Below are 22,200 nucleotides of genomic sequence, written 5' to 3'. Positions count from 1 at the left end.
GTGCCTCCAAGAATAGAGCATGCACTGATAGATAATCTAATTAAATGATTTAAAAATAGCTAATAAATGCCCTGAGTATACATATTTCCCTTAGATTGAACTTTTTCAGTATTTTATTATTATAAATTTCTTGATTCTTAACATAAACAGGACTTTTGGATGTAGGAAATGTTTTGTCCCTTATCTAAAGAATCAGTGTTTTATTAACCATACCCCCTAACTTAAACCCTAAATCCTAACCGTCAGTAAAGTAAAAATATAATTTTAGCGTTAAAATGTAACCAATTGTAACCATTGTTTAGGTGAACACAATTACTTTATGGTTTCCACAGGACTAGAACCCACATCTTGAAAGTTGCTCTGGCAACATGCTGTCAGTAGCACTAGAGGGAAATGTGACCATGTTTGAATTGATGCAAAAATGTCTAATGGGGGATGGCCCTTGGAAGCAACAAGTCAATATCCCGTTGCCTCTTTCATGGTTATTGTATGTAAAAGAGCAGCTTAGACTTTCTGCTAAATTTCTGCTTTTGTGTTCCACAGAAGAAAATAAATTTTTTACTGATTTGGAAGGACACATTTTTTATTTCTAAAAATAAATGTCAATTTAAAACCCGTTAACTTGATGTTTGAAGGCATTTGTTCCATACAGTATGTACAATATCTAGGAATTAGTGCAGGAATCTGTGTCTCAAACATCTCTGTGGGTTGAAATTAACGGTAAGCATCCAGTGAAGGCAGGCAAAGCAAAGAGGTGGCGTCTTTCTCTTTTCCAATTAGCTCCGTCTGTACAGCTTCCTGGCAGATTAGTTTACATGCTTGAGCTCAGACAGTTCTGGTGGCTTCTAAAGAACTTTGCTGAATTGGTTTGTGTGTGTGCATGCTTTAGCGTGTATGTGTTCAGATAAACCTGCTTCTGGCTAGCTAGGAATAACAACACATTCACTTTCTAAGGATTTGAGGTCAAGGTTAATTATGCAAAATGTTTCCAAACACTGAATTCCACAGGATTTCTAGGAATGTTCTGGAATATTACTTGTTGCTTTTTGAGCCATAGGTTTTGAAACAAGCTTCCGACCACAGTAATTGAAGTAGGAGACTTAAAAGTTTTTTTTTCTTCAGTTTTTACACTTTATACTGCTTCTTTACAAATGGCATAATTAATTTTTATATACATTAAACATTTACATAAAAATACAAAACTACATTTATAGCTGGATGTCTAAAATAAAAAAAGACAAACAATGTATGGAAGAAAAACAATGTTAAAATTGATATAGTTCATTCTATACAATATATGATAAACTAGATTCCTCTGTCGAGCACCCACATACAACACTGGCAAAAATGTCAGTTTCTACAAAACAAAATGCATTGATTCCACTAGGATAACATGATCATTTTCTTTAACACTATTTTTGTAACATTAAACCACTGTTTTTTTTTTTGTTTTTTTTTTTTGGTGTACATGTTAAAATGGAAAAGAAAATCATTCAAAGTTTTTTTAATGACAAAGACGCTTTGGTCGGCTTTGATTGTAAACAGAACCAAGTCTACGGTAAGTACATTTATTAGTGAACATTAGATTACAAATAAATAAAACACATGCAAATTTGTTGCAGATATTCCATTTGGAAATTTGGCAAGTTGGAAGTTTTTTTTGTTTGTTTTTTCACAAAATGTAACATACACTTTTCAAAACACATTTACCTTACATAGAGTAACATTGCACGTTATAATAAATAATATTTTTCCAAAGATTACAATGAAAAAATGGTAGACAGTTCATTTATTCAGACTATGAATGCATAAATAATAAGAATAAAAATGTATAAATAAACATCTACAACAATAAGCATCTTCCATGTCTGTCCATGGAAAATAAATAAGAGTACATGTATGTACAATATCAACATGACTCTGTGCTTAAACCGAGTTCTGCTGTTGACTGTGGTTTATCCAGTCAGTAACAGAGATACATGGCTATAATCTGTGTAATCTTCATCTTCCTCCTCTTCATCCGTCTCCTCTGGGAGGGCTACAGAGAAATAAAGTAGCTGGTGCATTAGTATAAAACAGAACAGCATTGACGCACAGAGTCTTACTGCATAAAAAAGGTTGTAAAGGTTTTCACATCTTTCTCCCAAAGCAACTCAAATGATGCTTTGCAATTCACACAAGCTGGTAGGATCGTAACTTCTAGCTGAAGAGAATGGGATTGAGTTGCAGTGATTAAGCATGAAAGCATAGAGAAAGCACACTGCCAGGCTCATATTTGATTTTCGATAAGTTCAGCTCTCTATAGGGTGCCTTTGGAGACAATTTCTTGTTTTTTATTTTACAGAATAAAATAAAAACAAGCAAAGAGACATTGTGTCATCCCTTCTTATAAACAAAAATTTCCTTAAGCTTTTTGGAAAATGATTTGTCAATGCCACGCGCAAACTTGACTGGAGAAAAACTTAATTAGCATAAGCAGATGTTATAACTAATCATTTAACCATATAAACATTTTTACACTAAACATAATATCACAAAAAGGAAAAATTTTTCCACATGAGATTTGTTATGCCATGCATTATTCCATTGCAAAATTTTTGAAGAACTTTAAAAAGAAAAAAAATTGGATATTATAGTTTAGAAATATTTTATGTACAAAGAAATTTCCTCTTCGGGTTAGAGGAATAAGTGGCATGTATATGTACAGTTTCATTAGAAATAGTTTTACATTAAAAACACAAAATATAATGTGATAAATGACATAATTTTCACATATGTTGACATGAGCAAGATGGACATAACAAACCTTATGTTGAAAAAAATGATGGAGTGTCACTTTGTTACACACAGACAAGTACCACTACTATAAGAAGGTTGAGATGTTAACTTAAGTATTGCACAGTGTCAGAAATTAGTTGGATTTGCAATATTTGCCAACGGGAATTGATTTTAGAGGTATTTTATACTTTAATGTGGGCCTTTTTTTCCTAACCATATAAAAACACAGAGCATGCCATTAATTAATGTCAAATGCTTCAGTTAATTTAAATATCAGTAATAGTGATAGACCGATATATCGGCCAGGCAGATTAACTGTCCGATAGTTAGCCATTTAAAAAATATGGTAAGATAAATAACATTTGCACATATTTTGACATGCGCAAGATGGACATAACAAACCTTACATTGAAAAAATTGTGGAGTGTCCCTTTATTACACAAAAACGATAAAAACTACTACTATAAAATTATTGAGATATTAGCTTGAGTAATGAGCAGTGTCAGAAATTAACTGGATTTCCAATATTTGCCTCCTGGAATAGATTTTTCAGGGGCATTTCATACCTTAATAAGAGCCTTCATTTTTTTTCTAGCCATTTAAAAACACAGGGCATGCTGTTCTTTTATGTCAAATAATTGAATTACTTTACATATAAGAAATAGCGATAGACCGATATATTGGCCAGGCTGATTAATCAGCAATTTTGGCCATTTTTTGATTATTGGTATCGGCCAATAACCATATTTACTTGGCTGATTAACAGAAATGTGAACTTTCCCTTTTGTCAATTCTTCCAAAATCGACCAATGTATTATGTATTTCGGCATTTATATCAGCCATCCTGCTTGCTAGATATTGCATTGGCCATTGAAAAACCCATATCGGTCGACCACTAATCAGAAATATACAGTATCTATATATTAGATAACATAAAAACAGAGGAATTCACTACAGGAGCATTCTTTCACCCACATATTTTAAACATTTTTGTCACTTTCTGTGACATTTTTGCCCCAAAACCTGGTTAATTTCTGACCCTGGTATAGCAGCACCATAATGGCACCAGGCTCACTTTTCTTTGTCCATATCATGCATGCTCAGCCATATCACACGATGAGAAAGAGCATTCGAGGGTCAGCCATAGGCAGAGACAACAACATGATTCACAAACAGAGCACACTAAGTGAGTTTATGTCCCTATGTGCTTTCCACATGACTTGTCAACACCGTCAGTCTAGACATTTCTGTCTCTGATGCATAGACAGTGTAACCAATGAGCAATTGTCTCGCATTCCGAATCGAAATACTTCCAGGCTTGATCTCAAGGACTTTGGGTTAACACCTCTTTTAAGTCTAAGTCTATAGATGTGCAGAAGACATCTGCACTGTCCTGGACACAGCTAATGCATCAGAATGTCTTCTTGGACAGAATGTCTTTGTGGAGGAAGCCAACACAAGGGCACATAGATGCTCTCGAACAGTCCTAATGTTCCTTGTGGTGTCTTGTGGGGGCAATGGAAGGGGGTGTGGTTTTGGTGGGGCAAGATAGAGGGATATTTCTCTGCGGGGCAAGGGGATGGGGGTGCACATTTTGCAGGCTGGTTTAGCATCCTTTACTTACAGTTGCAGGAGCCCAAGTGTTTGACTTCCAGGACGAGACCCAAAGAGCAGGCAGCCTGTCGCATGCCGCACTCGCTAGGGTAAGTGGCATTATCGCTGGCACAGACACTGTCGCCTGGACGACTCTCGGGACAGGTGTCCTCACACACCAAACAGCGTCCCCTTCCTGTCTGCTTATCCCACAGACACTTTCGTCCCTCTCGGCAGTTGATGTCCTCACATGATCTGGCATCTGGGGAGAAGAAAGTGGATTGGAGAAGCTCAATGAGAACTAGCCTGTTGTGTGCATGTGCCCCTACACGTGACACAATGTGCAAGTGCGAAAAATGAGCAAACATTATGCAAAACAAACATTTGAATGGATGACATGAAAGGCATCTTTAAAAAACAAATACTTTAATATACTCCTAACCCTAGCCCCTAACCCCAAACCCTAATATTACTGAGACCAAAAGAGCATTTTTTTTACTTTTTTGCAAATGTGCTATCAAACTACAGGTGGAGATCAAAAGGGGTGCAACGTCAAAGCAGGCACATGCGGGCAATTTTTGGGGCATGAACATTCACCACATGGTGGCACTTCAGAATTCCGCACACTGGGTCCAAATATGGGTGAGAATAAAATTAGTAACTAACACGGTGATTTCCTTTGTGATCTGTAACTGTTTTGACTGCTAGATTTGCAACAATGAAGTGTGTCTAACAGTGTAATCATACTGTATATGATTAAAAGTTTAAAGATTCTTAAGGCACCATGTGGGGTTCCATTAGATGTCAGAGGGACTGTCTGGAGAACCTCCAGCCACCATTTATATCTCAAAAATATTTTTTAGATACTTAATACTTATTTATATTTAATATTTAAAGTTCCTCAAAACCAGCCTGATTTCATGAAAATTATGTGATTGGCAACATTTTTGCAAAATTATATTACTGAGAGGTATTGCGGCAGTTCCAAGGTGAAATGTCCACCGTGTGGTGCTAAAAGCAGGTTAAATTTTCTCCCAAACAGATGAGGTATTTAAGGTTAATGTTCTATCGAGTTTTAAATCAATAAAACCAACCTCCCTACCCTAAACCTAACCGATAGTGTAATAAAAAGCAAATGTGAGATGAAAAATGCAATTGCTGAAACAACCACGTCCTATTCTGGTGCTTTTATGACATCTTCGAGTCGTGTCGACTTGCGTGCCCTTCAGGACTCGTAACATTTGCATCGTAAGTGCAACGGCTCATTCAGTTGAGCCACCATGCAATTTGATCATGTTCAAACAAGCTTGTAAATGTAGTCGAATATGTAATGTAAACGTTAAAATGTATCGCCTTGCATGTTTAGATGTCAAAAGATAGCATTGTGTGAGGAAAATCACGTGTTTATGAACTAATAATCTGCCGTTTTACTTGTACATTTTGTGACAGTATAAATAAACAAGGAACCACTGACCATCTTTAGAGTTCTTGCAGGAAATAAGATTACGTTTCTCAGAGAACTGGAAGGGTGTCTAGAGGTTTTCCAGAGGGTTCCACTATATGGTATTTAAGGAACCCCAAATGGTGTCTTGAGAATCTAATTTTAAATCATACATGATTTCACTCTTTGTAAAACCACTTCCTTGAGCCACACTCTATATTGTTGCTATATGTCTTGAAATAAATGTTAATTTCAGTCATATTTCAAGCTTTGCACTCAATGTGGTTTGAGGAGGTATTAAATAACACAGAAAAGCAGCAACAGTCAGAGCTAACCATGTGAAACATGAATGTGTTATTGCAACAGAAAACAGATTAATGAGAACCACATGTTTAAGAGGCTATTGTGCAAGCACAAAATTCAGTCTGATTCTCACCTATGCATTTCCCTTCATAGGCTACTCCAATGGATCGTCCCATGATACACGTGGCTCTTCTGAGATGGCAGGCGCTGGCATACACAGTCCCATCATTACCACACAGGTATTGCTCTGGCGAAGTCACTTCAGGACAAAGCCGGTTACAGGTCACGCAGTAGGCGTTGTTGGTCTGGTCCAGTATACATGTTGAGCTTCCAGGGCAACGCACATCATTGCACGACTCTGTATGAATATTGTAGCCAGTCAAAGTTGGCAGCTTCAATGTTAATGTCCTTCTACCTATATTATACTATAAAGTTCATGCATTACTACATTACTACCACATTATTAGCAAATAACCATTTAATTCCTTTTCCAAAAATGTGTGACGCTTAAAATGTTTGATTATAGGAATGTCCCGGGTTGAATACAATTTGATTAGCACAATAAATCATTTCGATTTGTCCCTCATTCATTTAAAAAAAGATAGGGGGGCCTGGGTAGCTCAGCAAGTAAAGACGCTGACTACCACACGTGGAGTCGCAAGTTCGAATCCAGGGTGTGCTGAGTGACTCCAGCCAGGTCTTCTAAGCAACCAAATTGGCTAGGGAGAGTAAAGTCACACGGGGTAACCTCCTTGTGGTCGCTATAATGTGGTTCTCACTCTTGGTGGGGTGCGTGGTGAGTTGTGTGTGGATGCCGCGGAGAATAGCGTGAAGCCTCCATGCATGCTACGTCTCTGCGGTAACGCGCTCAACAAGACATGTGATAAGATACGCGGATAGACGGTCTCAGACGTGGAGGCAACTGAGATTCGTTCTCTGCCACCCGGATTGAGGCGAGTCACTATGTCACCATGAGGACCTAGAGCGCATTGGGAATTGGGCATTCCAAATTAGGGAGAAAAAGGGTAGAAAACAAAAAGACGGAAAAATTGTGGTCATAGGAAGGCACTTGCAATAGAAGTGAATGGGGCCAGTCCATAAACATTGAAATACACACTATTTCAAAAGTATAGCCACACGTAAAAACATTATAAATGTTAGCAAGATTTTAGTGTGATAAAATCGCTTGCTAACCTTTTCTTTGTAGAGTAATATCCAAAATTACAACTTTGTAGTCATGACGACGTAAACCAGTAAAACCCTGTAATCTGGTAAACACCAAAATGCCAGTAAACCCGTGATTTTATAACACAAACATAATGTTAGCATGTATAATGTTTACGTCTTGTGGCTATACATTTGAAGTATATTTTTCAATGTTTATGGACTGGCCCCATTAACTTCCATTGCAAGGGTCTAACAGTAACCACAATTTTGATTTTTAAATGAACAAGGGATGAGTTTTTGAACTTGGAATAACTCTTTCTAGTCTTGGATTATACGGAAAAACTTTACAATAAGGTTCCATTTGTTAACATTAGTTTATGCATTATGTATCAATGAACAAACAATGAACAATATATATTTTTACAGCATTTATTAATCTTTGTTAATAAAAATAGAATTGTTATACAATAAGTTATACAACTTTTGATTTAAAAAATGTATTAGTATATGTTGAAATTTACATTAACCAAGATTAATAAATGCTGTAAAAGTATTGTTCGTTGTTAGTTCATGTTAACTGATGTTGTTAACTAATGTTAACAAATGCAACCTAACTGTAAAGAGTTTTAGAAATTAGCTGTTAATATAATTTGTTCCTAAAAGGTTAAAGTCAACATGAAACACCATTTACAACCCTTTTTATCAGCAGTGTGATGCATTTCCAATTGGAAAAAAATATAGGATTGGGCTTTTATTCATTGGATCATGAAAAGTGTGCGATCCACACCAGAACAGAGCCAGACCTGAATGTGAGTTTGCTAAAACGATACCTAAATAACTATTTGGCTATTGATTATCCAATAGCTTGCGCAACCTAGATTACATCAGAGGGAAAGGAAAGTCATTTCAGAGTCATATTTGATGAAAGTTTATGAAGACAAACATTTCTTTGGAATAATGTGCAACGAGAAATCATGACCAGGAATGTTTATCAAGAAAATAAAAGGGTCAATTTTGATTTCATGTTGACTTTAAACTTTAAAGAGGATTTGGATAATCCTACTTTTGCATTTTCCCTGATACTGCGCAGTCAGGTCAGGATGTCTCTTGCACTTGGCTCTAAGCAGGGCACACTCGTTCCGGTAGGTTTTCCCATCTGAGCCACACACCGGCCCTTTAAAGGTGACACTGGAGCAGTCTGGGGCGCATACACAGCGGGGTTTATTCCGCTTGTTCATCTTGCACCTCTTCCCAGGACCACAGTCCACATTATCACAAGTCTCTGTGGAATCAATAAAATTATCTGATCAAATGAACTGACATTTCAATTCTGTTTTTATAAACATGTCTTTGCTTAACGGTCATGTTGTGTATTTCCATACTCTACAAATCATTATTAAGCTAAGTCAGACTGAAAAAGCTAATAATTTATGATGTTATTTTAATTCACAAGCAGGCGGCACTGCATGTTAAAGGGATATTTTACTCCAAAATGAAAATTATGCCATCATTTACTCACCTGCATGTTGTTCCAAACCCGTATGACCCATATGATGTACCTCAGTCACCATTCACATATATTGGATGAAAAACAAAATGCAATGAAAGTGAATGGTGACTGATATTATCATGCTGCCTATGTAATTTTCATTTTTGAATAAATTATCGCTTTATGTTGCACTGTATTTGTCCATATTTCTACTTTCCATGCTCATATCTGCTTAATACTGTATAAATTGAAACTCTTTTTTCATGTAGAGTGTTATGCCTTTTCACTTTAAAGTATAATATTTCCTTTTGGAAATCTCCTTAGACTGACAATACAATTCTCCCTTCAAGTTCAAGTCAAGAACTACCAAATAATGAAAAAAAAAATATATATGTTTTTTCTCTTTCTGTTTTGTAGTCTTTTGTAGTACCTTTACAAGGTATACAGTTTGGTGCACCGCCATTGAAGATCAGCCACCGGAAGAGTGTGTTATTTGGCACATCCTCTTCGGTCCACGCCGTGCCAAGTCGACCACTTCTACAGCAGTCCTCCCGACTCATCCCAGACATGTACAGAACCTGGCATCTCCCATTCTTGCCCTGCTGAAGCCAGCAGTTGCCACCTGATACATACAGAACACTACACTCAAAAAACTAATTCATTATCTTTAAAAAAAAAAAAAATTATCCCCTTTTCTCCCAATTTGGAATGCCCAATTCCCACTACTTAGTGGGGCCTCGTGGTGGCGCAGTTGCTCACCTCAACCCGGGTGGTGAAGGACAAGTCTCAGTTGCCTCCGCTTCTGAGACCGCCAATCCACGCATCTTATCACATGGCTTGCTGTGCATGACAGCGCGGAGACTCCCAGCATGTGGAGGCTCATTCTACTCTCCGTGATCCATGCACAATTTACCACACATACCATTGAGAGCGAGAACCACTAATCGTGACCACGAGGAGGTTACACCATGTGACTCTACCCTCCCTGGCAACCGGGCCAATTTGGTTGTTTAGGAGACCTGGCTGGAGTCACTCAGCACACCCTGGATTCGAACTTACGAGTCAGCGTCAATACCCGCTGAGCTACCCAGGCCCCCCTCATTATTTTAATTTAAGAAATTTTTTACAAGCAATTTAATTAAGTTACTTATAATTAATTCAGTTTCATTAAACCAACATAATTTTGTTGGATTACGTCAAACTTAGTTTTTTATGTTGGTTTTATGTAATCTTATTAACTCACGACCTTTAATTAAATTTATTGTCTTTTCAAATTAATTATCTTTTTTAATTGTTAATATATTACCAACTGCTTATAGAGCTCAGCAGCATTCAAATCAACCATCACTAAAGTCTGTAAGTCCATCCTCAACCAAAGCACAAGCACCAGACTTCACCGCAATGGTAACCCCAAAACTCCAGCCAAACAAACACTACTTTTAAAAAATGATAAAACAGAACAGTAAACATGAACAAAACTCATCCTGTTCTTATCTTGCTCAGAAATGCATAAAATAACACTTAGTTTCAACATTTGTTCACACCATCCAGTCCCCTGCAAAGCATGTTGGGAAATCGAAATCCCTTGGCCAGTTTCATCAATGCGACAAAAAATATTAATGTAGACCTTAAATGGATTTTGTTTTTTTGTTTTTTTTTTTTTGTTTTTTTACAAATTTAATTAAATTGAATGTAATGAATTTAAGACAAAATGTTCTAGAACTGTTGCTTTATTTAATTTTAATGAAGTTAAGAGAACAACCTGCAAAATTCCTTTTGTGTGTGTGTGTGTGTGTGTGTATACTGCTCATTTATCGCCCATACCAGTCATCTAATTGCCAAGAACCAAGTAGTGCCAAGCACCTTTCTGTCTATAAATTAAGCACTGATTATTGGTTTTGGCTGATCCAAGTACAAGAGCAAACAATCACTGTAGACTAAAGTTTTAGAGGAACTTTCTAAAGGAACTTGGATTTAAATTTCTAGCATGTGAAACAGACTCTTCTACCATATGAATCCACTAAATCTCTAAAAACACACTGTATTGTGGTTGTGCAAGGCTTTTTTGTGCATTGCAAGGAAACATGCTCAACCATTTAGACCTAATGCCATTATAAACACAATAAATGAATACAATACGACACTTATTGCACAATGTTTTCCCAATATTAATAAAATATTTTAAATTATTCAACATGTCAAGATCAAGTTATTAGGACAAGAAGGAGCCCTGGTAGATAGCCTACAGATCCCCTTGCAAGGACAAATTACTCTACGTTTCTTGAAAACAATCACTTATAATCAGCTTTTACGCACCAAATGTACCAGCGCGAAACAACACCATTCAAGCACGGATACATGCATGAAGCTCTTTAACACTGTAAAATCGTCCTCAGTCAGACTTTTCAGACTTTAAAGACTGCATGCAAATAGTATATCCCACATTACCTTGAACTTTATGCTGTTCCATCGAGTGCGCAAACCATATGAGAAGCGCGATGACGCTCTGTCGGAGCCGCGGCAACTGTAGCATCCTCATTGAAAAGTGGAGACGCGTGTTGGAGACGGACGGATAACAGACTGACAGATGTTCGCTCGATACTTTGCACTCAGTGACTGTCATACACACGGATTCCGTCTCGCTTTTTAAATCTATAAGGGGTCTCCAGTCGGATGCCTGTGGTGGGCGGTCTTCATAGTTCATAGGGGGTGGGGAGAATTTATTGTAATAGTTTGCCCACTATCAGGTGGCATCTGTAAGTCTCAAAACTTTCTCCGCTCAAGAGCAACATTGTGATTTGTGGGTGTGCTTAGGTGGTTTCAGAAGGTTGGGTAACGGCAGCGAAGTGATTTGGGAGTCTGGTTACATTTAATTTGGGAATGGCGCATTTGATTATAACATAACAGTTCTACGATATAAATACGTAAGTTGTTTCAACATGAGCCAAACTTTGAGCTTGAACTTGAGGACACAGGAGCCAGTTCAAGAACAATCACTTCTTGTTTAAAATAATAAATAACAGTCGTTTATTTTGATGTGATTCAAATATTACAATCGAAATCTTGTATGATTGTTCAGGTGCACTTATAAGACAAGATATACGATTGCCTTATAATAAATATATCTAAAAGCGATGCAAGCCTACTATTGATTTAGGTTAACTTCATCTACCCGTTTTTAATTAGTGTTTTATGGACAGCAAACCAGACAAGGAGAATAAATTCAATAGGTGCAATTATTACATTAGTAGGCTACTGTGCCATGGGAATGAATATGAACTTTGACTCCTCGGCTTTGAATAGATCCAGACATCCAGTTCAGTTCAGACGATAAGTGTTAATCTTTTAAAGTGGCTCATTACAGTGTATTCTGACGGGTAATAATAGCATCAAGGATATGGTCATTCTAATAATAGTTGAGACAGTTGTTTGGTCCTACCGGGGTCAAACCTGTAAATATAGCACAACAAATCCACCTTCAAAGGAAGCTATCGTGAAGGGTATTATGTCTTTTACCCCATCCACACTACTGATAGCGATGCAACGTGACAATTAAAACATTCCTATGGTCATCTTGGCGCAGTTTTCCACAGTTTTCCTGACTGACCACTGGGCGGCGCAATTACGTGAAGGGTGTTGTATGTTACACCCCATCTACACTACTGATAGCAAGGCAATTTGACAATTAAAACGCTCCTATTGTCATCTTGGTGCAATTTTCCTGACTGACCACTGGAAGGTTGCATTACGTGAAGAGTGTTGTATGTTACAACCCATCTACACTACTGATAGTGATGCAATGCGACAATTAAAATGCTCCTATTGTCATCTTGCTGCAGTTTTCCACAGGTTTCCTGACTGACCACTGGGTGGCGCCATTACATAAAGGGTGTTGCATGTTACACCCCTTCTACACTACTGATAGCGAAGCGACGCGACAATTAAAACTCAACTATCGTCATCGTGCCGCAGTTTTCCTGATTGACCATTGGGTGGCACCATTACATGAAGGGTATTGCGTGCTACACACCGTCTACACTACTGATAGCGATGCGACACGACAATTAAAACTCTCTTTTCGTCATCTTGACACAGTTTTCCACAGTTTTCCTGACTGACAACTGGGCAGAGCCATTACATGAAGGGTGTTGCGTGTTACACACCGTTTACACTACTGAAAGCGACGCGATGATTAAAACACTCCTATCATCATCTTAGCTAGTTTTCCTAACTGACCACAAGGTGGCGGCATTACGTGAAAGGTTTTGCATGTTACACTCCGTCTACACTACTGATAGCGATGCGACAATTAAAATAGTCCTATCGTCATCTTGCTGCAGTTTTCCACAGTTTTCCTGACTGACCACTGGGTGGAGCCATTACATGAAGGGTGTTGCGTGTTACACACCATTTACACTACTGATAACGATGCGATGCGTCAAGTAAAACACTCCTATTATCATCTTGCAGCAGTTTTCCACAGTTTTCCTGACTGACCACTGGGTGGAGCCATTACATGAAGGGTGTTGCGTGTTACACACCGTTTACACTACTGATAGCGACGCGACAATTAAAAAACTCTTATCGTCAACTTGCCGCAGTTTTCCACAGTTTTCCTGACTGACCACTGAGCAGAGCCGTTACATGAATGGTTCAACAGTCCCGCTGAGTATAATGAGCATTCTAGTTTTTTGCATTGCATCACAGACTTACTGTGTTAAGATAGAATGTATTATATTAGATCAGAGACTTTTAAGCCCAAGACTGACCCCTTGTTTTAAATGAATGGGAGAAATGGGAACACCCAGTATGATGGATGTAGAAAAGGAAGTCCCACCTTACAGGTAAAAGCCAATCACCTTTTAGATACAGACATTGCCTGTCAGTCAGCTCGAGAACACGCATGTGCATTAGCTGGACCAGCCTGAAGAAAATAGTGTTTTTAGAGAGATATGAGCTAAACAAGCATATTTTATTATTGCATTGTTGTGAGATTGTACTGATGATTTGAAATTTATTTTGAGATGATTATTTTCTTTGATCGTAATCTAGATTTCGGTCTTTCCCCATTCCAGTAGATAAGAACTAAACATTTATGCCGCTTGTATCCATAGAAAATAGCTGCACGTGACAGGAGCGTCCCCAAGATTGGGGCCAGAGTGGACTGACTTGCCTTGAAAGGGACTTTGATTAGATGCAAATAACGGGACACACTGGTCTTCTATGAAAGCACAGTCATATGGGACTATTTGATGGTGGCACATACTTTGTCAAAGTCTCAGGTTGAAGTCATTGGCTTGCTGTCCGTCTTTCGAATAATGGGGGAAAATGCAGGACTCTGAGTCTGAGAGTTGTGAACAATCACTGTGTAACGGGACATACGTTGCACAGCTGTGGTCTGTGGTTGCAGATGTCACTGGATTGATGGAATACCACACAGAATTGTCTTACTGAACAAAAACAGCCATCGGCTGTTTACTGATGGCAAAACGTGCGTCATGATCTTTATTTTTAATTGTTCTCGTGTATATACATTGCTAATTTTAAATTTTCATACAGGAGTCCCTAAATACTTAAATAATAAAAAGCTGTTTAGTGTTTGATATTAAATCGTATTGGAGTGATTTCATTTAGAGACATTACCATACCTGCCGGTATTGGATTGTGAAAAACCGGTGGGTGGGGTATTGTGTAAAATAAAACTTATTTAGCACGATGTGTGGACTTTTCAGACGGTCCTGACCACATCCTCCACACAGTATTAGAGCGTTTCAGCACAATATGTGCACTTTTCAGACGACCCCTTACCCACCATATGAAAAATTTCCAACTTGTTTCAATGTTACATTAACGATCTGGAACCACTTCGCCGTGACGCCATCTGACCAGCATACGGGACAAATCGCGTGCCGTAGGCTATTGATTTGATTCGGGACGTATCATTTTATATTTAAAAACGGGACGATCCCGTATTTTACGTGACAGGTGGCAACGCTACCTGGAGGTCTAATACATTCTCATGTGCAAAGTGTGGATGCGGAAAATCGTGAGTTTATCGGGAGAAATTGTAAATCGGGACTACAGCGGGAGGAGTGGTGGAAAAACGGGAGAAACCCGGTAAAATCGGGAGTGTTGGCAGGTATGCATTACAGGCTAATTGCTCCTTGTGGTCGGTGAATGGCTCGGTTTGACATTTACATGATGTGAATTTAGAGACATCTGCTGGTCAATGGTGGAAATGCAGGCAGAGGACAACACTGGTTAAATCGCGCAGCGTTTCAAAATTAAATCATAATATATATATATATTATAAAGGAAGACTAGTAAAAGTTTATGAAAAGTCAATTTAAGCAGGAAAAATAAAGCGTGACGTGCATGTTTCCTGCCACGAGTCAGCTGACCTGAAGCAAAACCAATAGGACCAAAGTCACGCTGCAACTGTATTAAATCTACGTGTTCAGACAACATACACACATGAATACCGAGGTAAGTACTGTAAGTCTACTTTTACATTTTCTGATTATTGACATGCACAGTGGAAATATCACTCATATACGTAATTCTGATGATATTGGATGAACTTGAATGTTTTGTTGCTTTTTTGGTTAACAGTTTCAGCTAGAAACTGCACATATTACTCTTATATATTTACACCGTTGCCTGAACCAGATGTCGGTTCTGTACTTTGCAAAAAGTGCCGAATTAACGGGGCTTTAATTAGAGAACATAACTATTCAGTCAAATACAACCTCTCTACAACTGTGGCAGGATTTGGAGAAGAGACATCCAAGGTACATTTTTACATTATTACATTTTTTGTTGGACTTTCACACTAATGATGCCCACTGTTTTCTTAAAGGTGCACTCAGTAATTTCTGACTCACTAAAAAGTTTTACTCCTAAAGAAATAATTTGTAATTTTGAAACATATGTATAAAATAATGAGCACTCACATGAGATGAAGACTCCAGTCATATCAGCAACATTATAAAAGCTCTTTTATTCTACATAGAGAGGGTCGCTTCATGGGGGCAGCCATGTTAGAATCACATGACCAGTCGAATACTACTTGCTAAATCTCAGTTACTGCACTGTTATTGTACACTTTCACTCTTGAATTAAATTAATCATGGCTGACAGTGAATAGTGAATTTCTGCCATGGCATCTCTAACAGAAAACTATTGTGTTTGAATGATGCTACGTCCACGCTGCTAGGTTTCAATGTAAAGGCATGGTCATATTTACCTTTGCACGGGTGCGAATGGGTGGATGTTGTCCGCTTGTGAAATCAGCATAATAAAATAACAACCAAGCAGTCTTTTTTTTAAATGCTACTCTAGTAGAGTGAAGTTTAAAAGAAACTTTCTGAGTTGCAGCTAAAATGATTCCTTGTCCATCGTGAATATTCAGTGTGGCTGTGTACAAACACCGCTCACTCAGATGTCAGCTGCCAGACGAAGCAACTTCTTACTGGTCAATGTGGCGAATTCGCCCATTAAAGTTCACAAAACTTGAACTCCACGTGAAGTCCACGAGAGGAAATTCTTCGCCACCGGAAGTCCATCGCATGAAATTCATGATTGCATTGATTCCCATTGAGAAATGCATTTTGCCCACAGAATTTCACTGTGAGAAGGTATGTTTGACTGCGCGTTAAGTCCAAGACGATGTGCAAAACAATATGCTGAAAAAACAAACACTTATGCTGCCTTTGGTAGGTCATGTACATCATGTATATTCACAGAAATATACAGTATATTAAAATATATGAGTCAAAGTGTCTAATGACATTTTATACTATTTGATTGACCATTTAAGAAATTATCTGATAAGAATATTATGTTTAATGATTTAAAAAAGAAAGAAAAGTGTTGCCATAGTTGCTTGAAATGGTATCTTATTGTATTGTGCTAGTTTGTAATACAGTATATAATGCAATCTGTACAGCTGTCACTGTAAATGTTATCTCAGTCAATAAATTTAGTACAGTTTTTCTGTGGGTGCCTCGTGCCACCCCCCTGCAATATGCCGCCCTGTGCAACTGCATATGTCGCCCATGCCTAAATCCGCTACTGTTGGCAGCTAGTTTTGCGAGGGCAAGCCCCACTCACATTCACTTTAGAAGATGCAAAATTCTAGTAAATTTGTTTCTCCTGTTTGTCAGACTCTGTGTTAAGGGATCAAGTGGTTCTGGCAGTGTGTCAGTAATACGTGCCTCTGGGTGAACAGCCCTTGACCCTCAGACAGGGAGACGAGGTGGCAATTATACCGCCCTTTAGTGGAGGGTAGAGGAATTACCGAGGTAGGCATCAAGTTTGATCTGTTTGTATTTCTGGGCGCCTGTCTCTGCCTAATGTAATAATTTGTTTGTACAGGAATGACTACAGATGGAGGTCAAGATCTAATCACATTAACAACTGACAAGCTTTCTGCTGATGCTGTTTCTGAATCTGTAACTTGTGCCTCCTGTGGAGCTATATCACTATTTATATTGGTAAGTCCTTTGATATATCTTTACGCTGTATTTAGTAGGGGTGTGGGGGAAATGGATTCTAATGCATCATGGTTCTTTCTCAAACAATTCTGAATCAATCTGCATAAATTCATAATTGGAATTTTAAAGGAATAGTTCACCCAAAAATTAAAACGATCTTACTAACTGCCATGCCATCCTCGATTTGTATGACTTTCTTTCTTCTGCAGAGCACAAACAAAGAACTCTGTAGATCCATACAATGCAAGTGAATGGTGACTAGAACTTTGAAGCCCCAAAAAGCACATAAGGGCACCATAAAAGCAATCCATACGACAGTGGTTATATGCATATCTTCAAGTCATTTTTACTGAAAACCACATTCAATTTCACATTCTTTTTCTTTTGTTTTTGGCGTTTCACATTCTTTGTGCATATCGCCACTTACTGGGCAGGGAGGAGAATTTTTTGTGAAAAAGGATTTAAATATTGACCTGTTTCTCACCCACACTTTTATTGCTTCAGAAGACATTGAATAAACCACTGGAATCTTATAGATTACTTTTATGCTGCTTTTGTCCTTTTTGGAGCTTCAAAGTTATGGTCACCATTCACTTGCATTGTATGGACCTGCAGAGCTGAAATATTCTCCTAAAAATCTTTGTTTGTGTTCAGCAGAAGTAAGTCATACACATCTAGGATGGCATGAGGGTGACTAAATCAGGGTTGCTGCAGAGTTTTTAAAATCAAATGTAAGACTTTTTTCAAGACCTGAGCAAATAAAATTAATACTGTATCCCCATACCAAAATAAACCAACACAATCTCAAAATAAATCATGTATCACAGACTCTTACTTAAACAGGCAGGGGCACACATTCAACATGGCCTTAACATTGCTTATCAGTAAAACAGGGTAGGCTATATGCAAGTTTAAAATATTCAAGACATGTTTTCCACATATATATCACATTCAAATTGGTTTATGTACCAATATATAAATAAATAAAAATTAGAGGTCGACCAATATTGGATTTTGCTGACACAATAATGTGTTGAAAGAAAGGCAATTCATCATTTTTCAGTAGTTTTTAAAATTGTAGGCCTATAATAAATGCAACCAAAATACCAGTGACCAGTGGAGAGGGTAAAAAAATGTGATTCATAGCGCAGAACTTTTAACTTTAACTTTGAAATACTTATTTGAAAGACTCTTATTTTAAAATGTTTGCGCTTCCCTGTTTCTAGCAGCTCATTCAAACAGATAAGGGAAATAAAAGGTGCACTCCTACAATAATCTATAGCGTATTAAAATATAAACAATTAAAAGTAAACATTGTCATATTTCATCAAAACTATTTCATCATAATCAACAGTTGATCTTTAGTGATGGCTTGTCATAAATTTCCGACATGGCCTAATGATTGTGAACTGCTCTGCAACAGCTGGAAACACTCACAAGCCCCCACGTGCTTAGAGAAAGTACAACAGTCCATGTTTTTACTTTGAAGGATGCAGCACATGCATTTATTCAATTAAATTGTATTCTTTTGAAGTTTGATAATCAAATTAGGTCAAATCACGATTCCTGTCTTTCCACCCCCAAATTTAAGACCTCTATAAATGAAAATTAAGACTTTTGTTGTATCATTTAAGATATTTTAGACTTTTTATGACCTTAAATGTTGGGTGATGAGATGATGAGAATTTTAATTTTTGGGTGAACTATCCCGTTAAATTAAGGCAGATGCTATTTGCACCCTGATGCAAATAATGGTATATGCTATTTATGCCCCAGTGCAAATAGTGGCAGATATTACCCCAGCTTTGGTGCAAATAATGGTAGATAGTAACTGCACCCTGGTGCAAATAGTGTCAGATACTATTCACCGTCACTCCCCGACATTCACCGTGACCAAATCGCTGCGATGAAATCAGCATTTATATTCAATTTCATATATTATTTTAAGTAGTATTAAAGGAAATATTAAGAGTGGAACGCCACTGCAGCGACATCTATTGGTTAGTTTGTCGTATATTTCTGTGGTTTCACCAGACTATTGGGGTGCAAATGGACACTCCGTTAAATTAATTACTAACAAATCTGGTTATTGAAAAGCATATGAAAGACAAACCATTTCAAAGTTATCTCTTTTTAACGGCAAGTTCAGGGCTCGAGTTGAGGGGGGATGCGAGGGGATGCCATCCCCTTTGTTGAAAGAAATGGCAAAAACATCCCCCTTGTTAAACAACCATCCCCTTTTAGATCAGCTGTGTCATGTATTACTTAGAACTAATCATGCAAAATATTGTACAATTTTTTAATTCTCTATGTTTGATAAATAACAGACTTTAAATAACAGCGATTAGCCGATCGTAATTAGATTGACATATTTGGGGTTGCCAGATATCAAGAGAGGCAATCCCCCAAATCAGATCGTTACACTTGAACAGTTTGGAAATATTCTGCCAGTGTTATACTTCAGTTGCTCAATCTGGCAGCCACGAGTGTGTAAGCTTTCTCTCCACTGCGGAAAGGCGCTGGTGTTCTGAAAACACCGGCAAACTGGTGTGTTGGAGGTTAGCGATGGGTTGATGTGTCCTTCTCAGTGTTCACATGAAACTTACGCCACTGAAGGTGATGCAAGTTTTCAAAACATATATTCAAAAATATAAAAGAGAATAGTTCAAGGAAATCTTTTGACTTTCTTTAAAAATAAGATAACAGAAGACTAGTGCACAGTTACAACATGTACATGTTTTTAACTTAAACAATTTGTAGGTTTTCGCCCATAAAAAAAATGCTTTTGTGTGTAGAACAACTTTCTTACACCACTGTTTAAGCATCCTTTAAAGAAACAGCCCAAACTTCCATTACTAGTTTGGTTATTTGAGCAGAAAAGATACGCGTGTGTAACAGTGAGCGAGCGAACTTTAACTAAGCCAAAGATTTGCACCCTTCTGCTGTTGCTGAACAATTGAGATGCATTGATAATCGTTTAGTAATCTGATTACTAAACGATTGCCATTGGGTGCCTAATGTTTCCTAAGCCCAATATTTAGTCTGGTCATTGCTACCATTTAGAGTTGCCTCTCTCACAAATACAGTGCATATTAATTTTATAGTTAATCTCTTTTTTTTTTTAGGGACTACCAGAGATAATTTTGAGGGCAAGATAGTAATACAGCTTGAATATGACGCATACATTCCAATGGCTGAATCAGAATTGAAGAAAATCTGCAGTGACATCAGGACAAAATGGCCAAGCGTCAGGCATATCAGCATAGAACACAGACTTGGGTGAGTCTCATTGTCTGTTCTGATTGACTGTCAATTGACTGATTATCATTATACTGTATATAAGTATATTTGTGTTCTTTTCCCCCATGGCCACCGTGTGGTTCCTATAACAGAAGCAAGTGTTATAATTAGTATTTCATCACCACATAGAAGTGATTCTCTGGAGTCGGTGAAGGACTGTATCGATACACTGAAAGCTACAGTGCCAATCTGGAAAAAGGTCTGAAAACCCATCATACATTTATATGTCCAAAAGTATGTGGACGCCCCCTAATGAACCTGTTAATTAGAATGGGGTGTTTATCCACATACTTTTGGCCATATAGTGTACCTAGAGTACTTGTAGTATCTGTATTGGCCTATATGGATTTTTTTTTTTTATATAAATGTTTATTAACTTGATTTTAATAATTTAAAGTATGTTATGTTGTGCAGTTGCGTGCAAAATGTAATTATTTCTTTTTTTTTTTTGTGGAAATATATGAATCTGGAGAGCCTTGTTGGAAAGTGAACAAGGAGTGTTTGTGGGCAGATGGTGGAGATCCCAAGAAAAACAGTTAACTAGCAAATGAGCTACAGTAAATATCAGTGCTTAAACTATGCAATTCATTAACAGCACTCAAAGCATCAACAATTTCTTTTATTGAAAAAATACTGAGCTCAGTTAAGATTTCTTTGCAACACTTGAACGAAAATAAAGCGTTTGATCAAAACATTTCAGTCAACTCTTTTCTTAAACAACAGAAATTATTAAAAAAGTTACCAGTGCAAAAATAGTATGTAAAAATCTCTCTTAAGGGCCACTCAAACCGAATGCATAGACCGAACAAATAGAACAGAACGCTGGTGTCTAGAGACGCGTTTTTAAAGGTTTTGAAAAAAGAGTTACATTTACAGTCTGTTCTCAACCAAAGCTGATTGGATCACTTCAGAAGACATGGATAAACCACTGGAGTCTTATGGATTACTGTTATACTGCCTTTATGTGCTTTTTGGAGCTTCAAAATTTTGGTCACCATTCACTTTCTTTGTATGGACCTACAGAGCTGAGATATTCTTCATTTCAAAACTCTTTGTGTTCTGCAAAAGAAAGAAAGTCATACACATCTAGGATGGCATGAGGGTGAGAAAATGATAAGAGAATAACATTTTTTGGGTGAACCAACTTGACACGGTGTCTACAAAATTTGGCACTCTTGGAAAAAAAACCAGCGAGAGTGTCTGGTGCATTTTTAAATTAAAAAATAAATAAAAACAGCAAAAACTTGTTTGGGGTGAACCTATGCTGCTTTCGATAAACCTCTGTTCCCAAATTGCCCTAAAAGATACCATCACATCACGGCATCAGTAGAAGCTAAACACTCAACTAATGCGTCTTATCCACTAATTTGCTGAAACAATATATTAGCGTTCATTAAGTCACTAACAATATATAATGCCTAACAGATCAGTAGTTCATGTACGTTCAAATATAAAAATATTGAATTTATAAAAATTTGATGACATTTCACATTAATCAGCTAAGCATTATATAATGTAAAAATATAATGTGCGATGAAGTGATGTCATTCATTTTGAATTTACAGTACAGTTTCTTATCTTTTTTTTTATTTTAATTTTTTTATCCCCTTTTATCCCAGTTTGGAATGCCCAAT

General features: G+C 37.4%; 1 protein-coding gene and 1 long non-coding RNA gene across 4 annotated transcripts; one reads left to right on the top strand and one right to left on the bottom strand.

Annotated features, from left to right (window-relative positions):
• Positions 1-1,102: 1,102 nt before the first annotated feature.
• On the bottom strand, positions 1,103-11,532 carry LOC127432878 (follistatin-A-like). The gene is made up of 6 exons (XM_051684378.1): positions 11,220-11,532; positions 9,202-9,393; positions 8,346-8,564; positions 6,249-6,473; positions 4,403-4,633; positions 1,103-2,038 (listed from the first exon to the last, which is right to left on the bottom strand). Exons 1-6 carry the CDS (start codon positions 11,473-11,475, stop codon positions 1,956-1,958), a joined length of 1,206 nt encoding a protein of 401 aa, XP_051540338.1. The 5' UTR covers positions 11,476-11,532; the 3' UTR covers positions 1,103-1,955.
• Positions 11,533-14,313: 2,781 nt separating this feature from the next.
• On the top strand, positions 14,314-21,260 carry LOC127432947 (uncharacterized). Of its 3 annotated transcripts, none has more exons than XR_007895818.1 (5): positions 14,314-15,257; positions 15,384-17,074; positions 17,148-17,266; positions 20,392-20,545; positions 20,659-21,260. It is a non-coding gene; the product is annotated as an uncharacterized LOC127432947 (long non-coding RNA). The 3 variants fall into 3 exon arrangements; XR_007895819.1 differs by having other exon boundaries at positions 14,472-15,562; positions 16,937-17,074; XR_007895817.1 differs by having other exon boundaries at positions 14,489-17,074.
• Positions 21,261-22,200: the final 940 nt, after the last annotated feature.

The sequence above is a fragment of the Myxocyprinus asiaticus genome, chromosome 42 (genome assembly GCF_019703515.2).
Source record: "Myxocyprinus asiaticus isolate MX2 ecotype Aquarium Trade chromosome 42, UBuf_Myxa_2, whole genome shotgun sequence".
NCBI classification, from domain to species: domain Eukaryota; kingdom Metazoa; phylum Chordata; class Actinopteri; order Cypriniformes; family Catostomidae; genus Myxocyprinus; species Myxocyprinus asiaticus.
The sequence above is the reverse complement of the archived record's forward strand: the minus strand, read 5'-3'. Positions and strand labels throughout refer to the sequence as shown.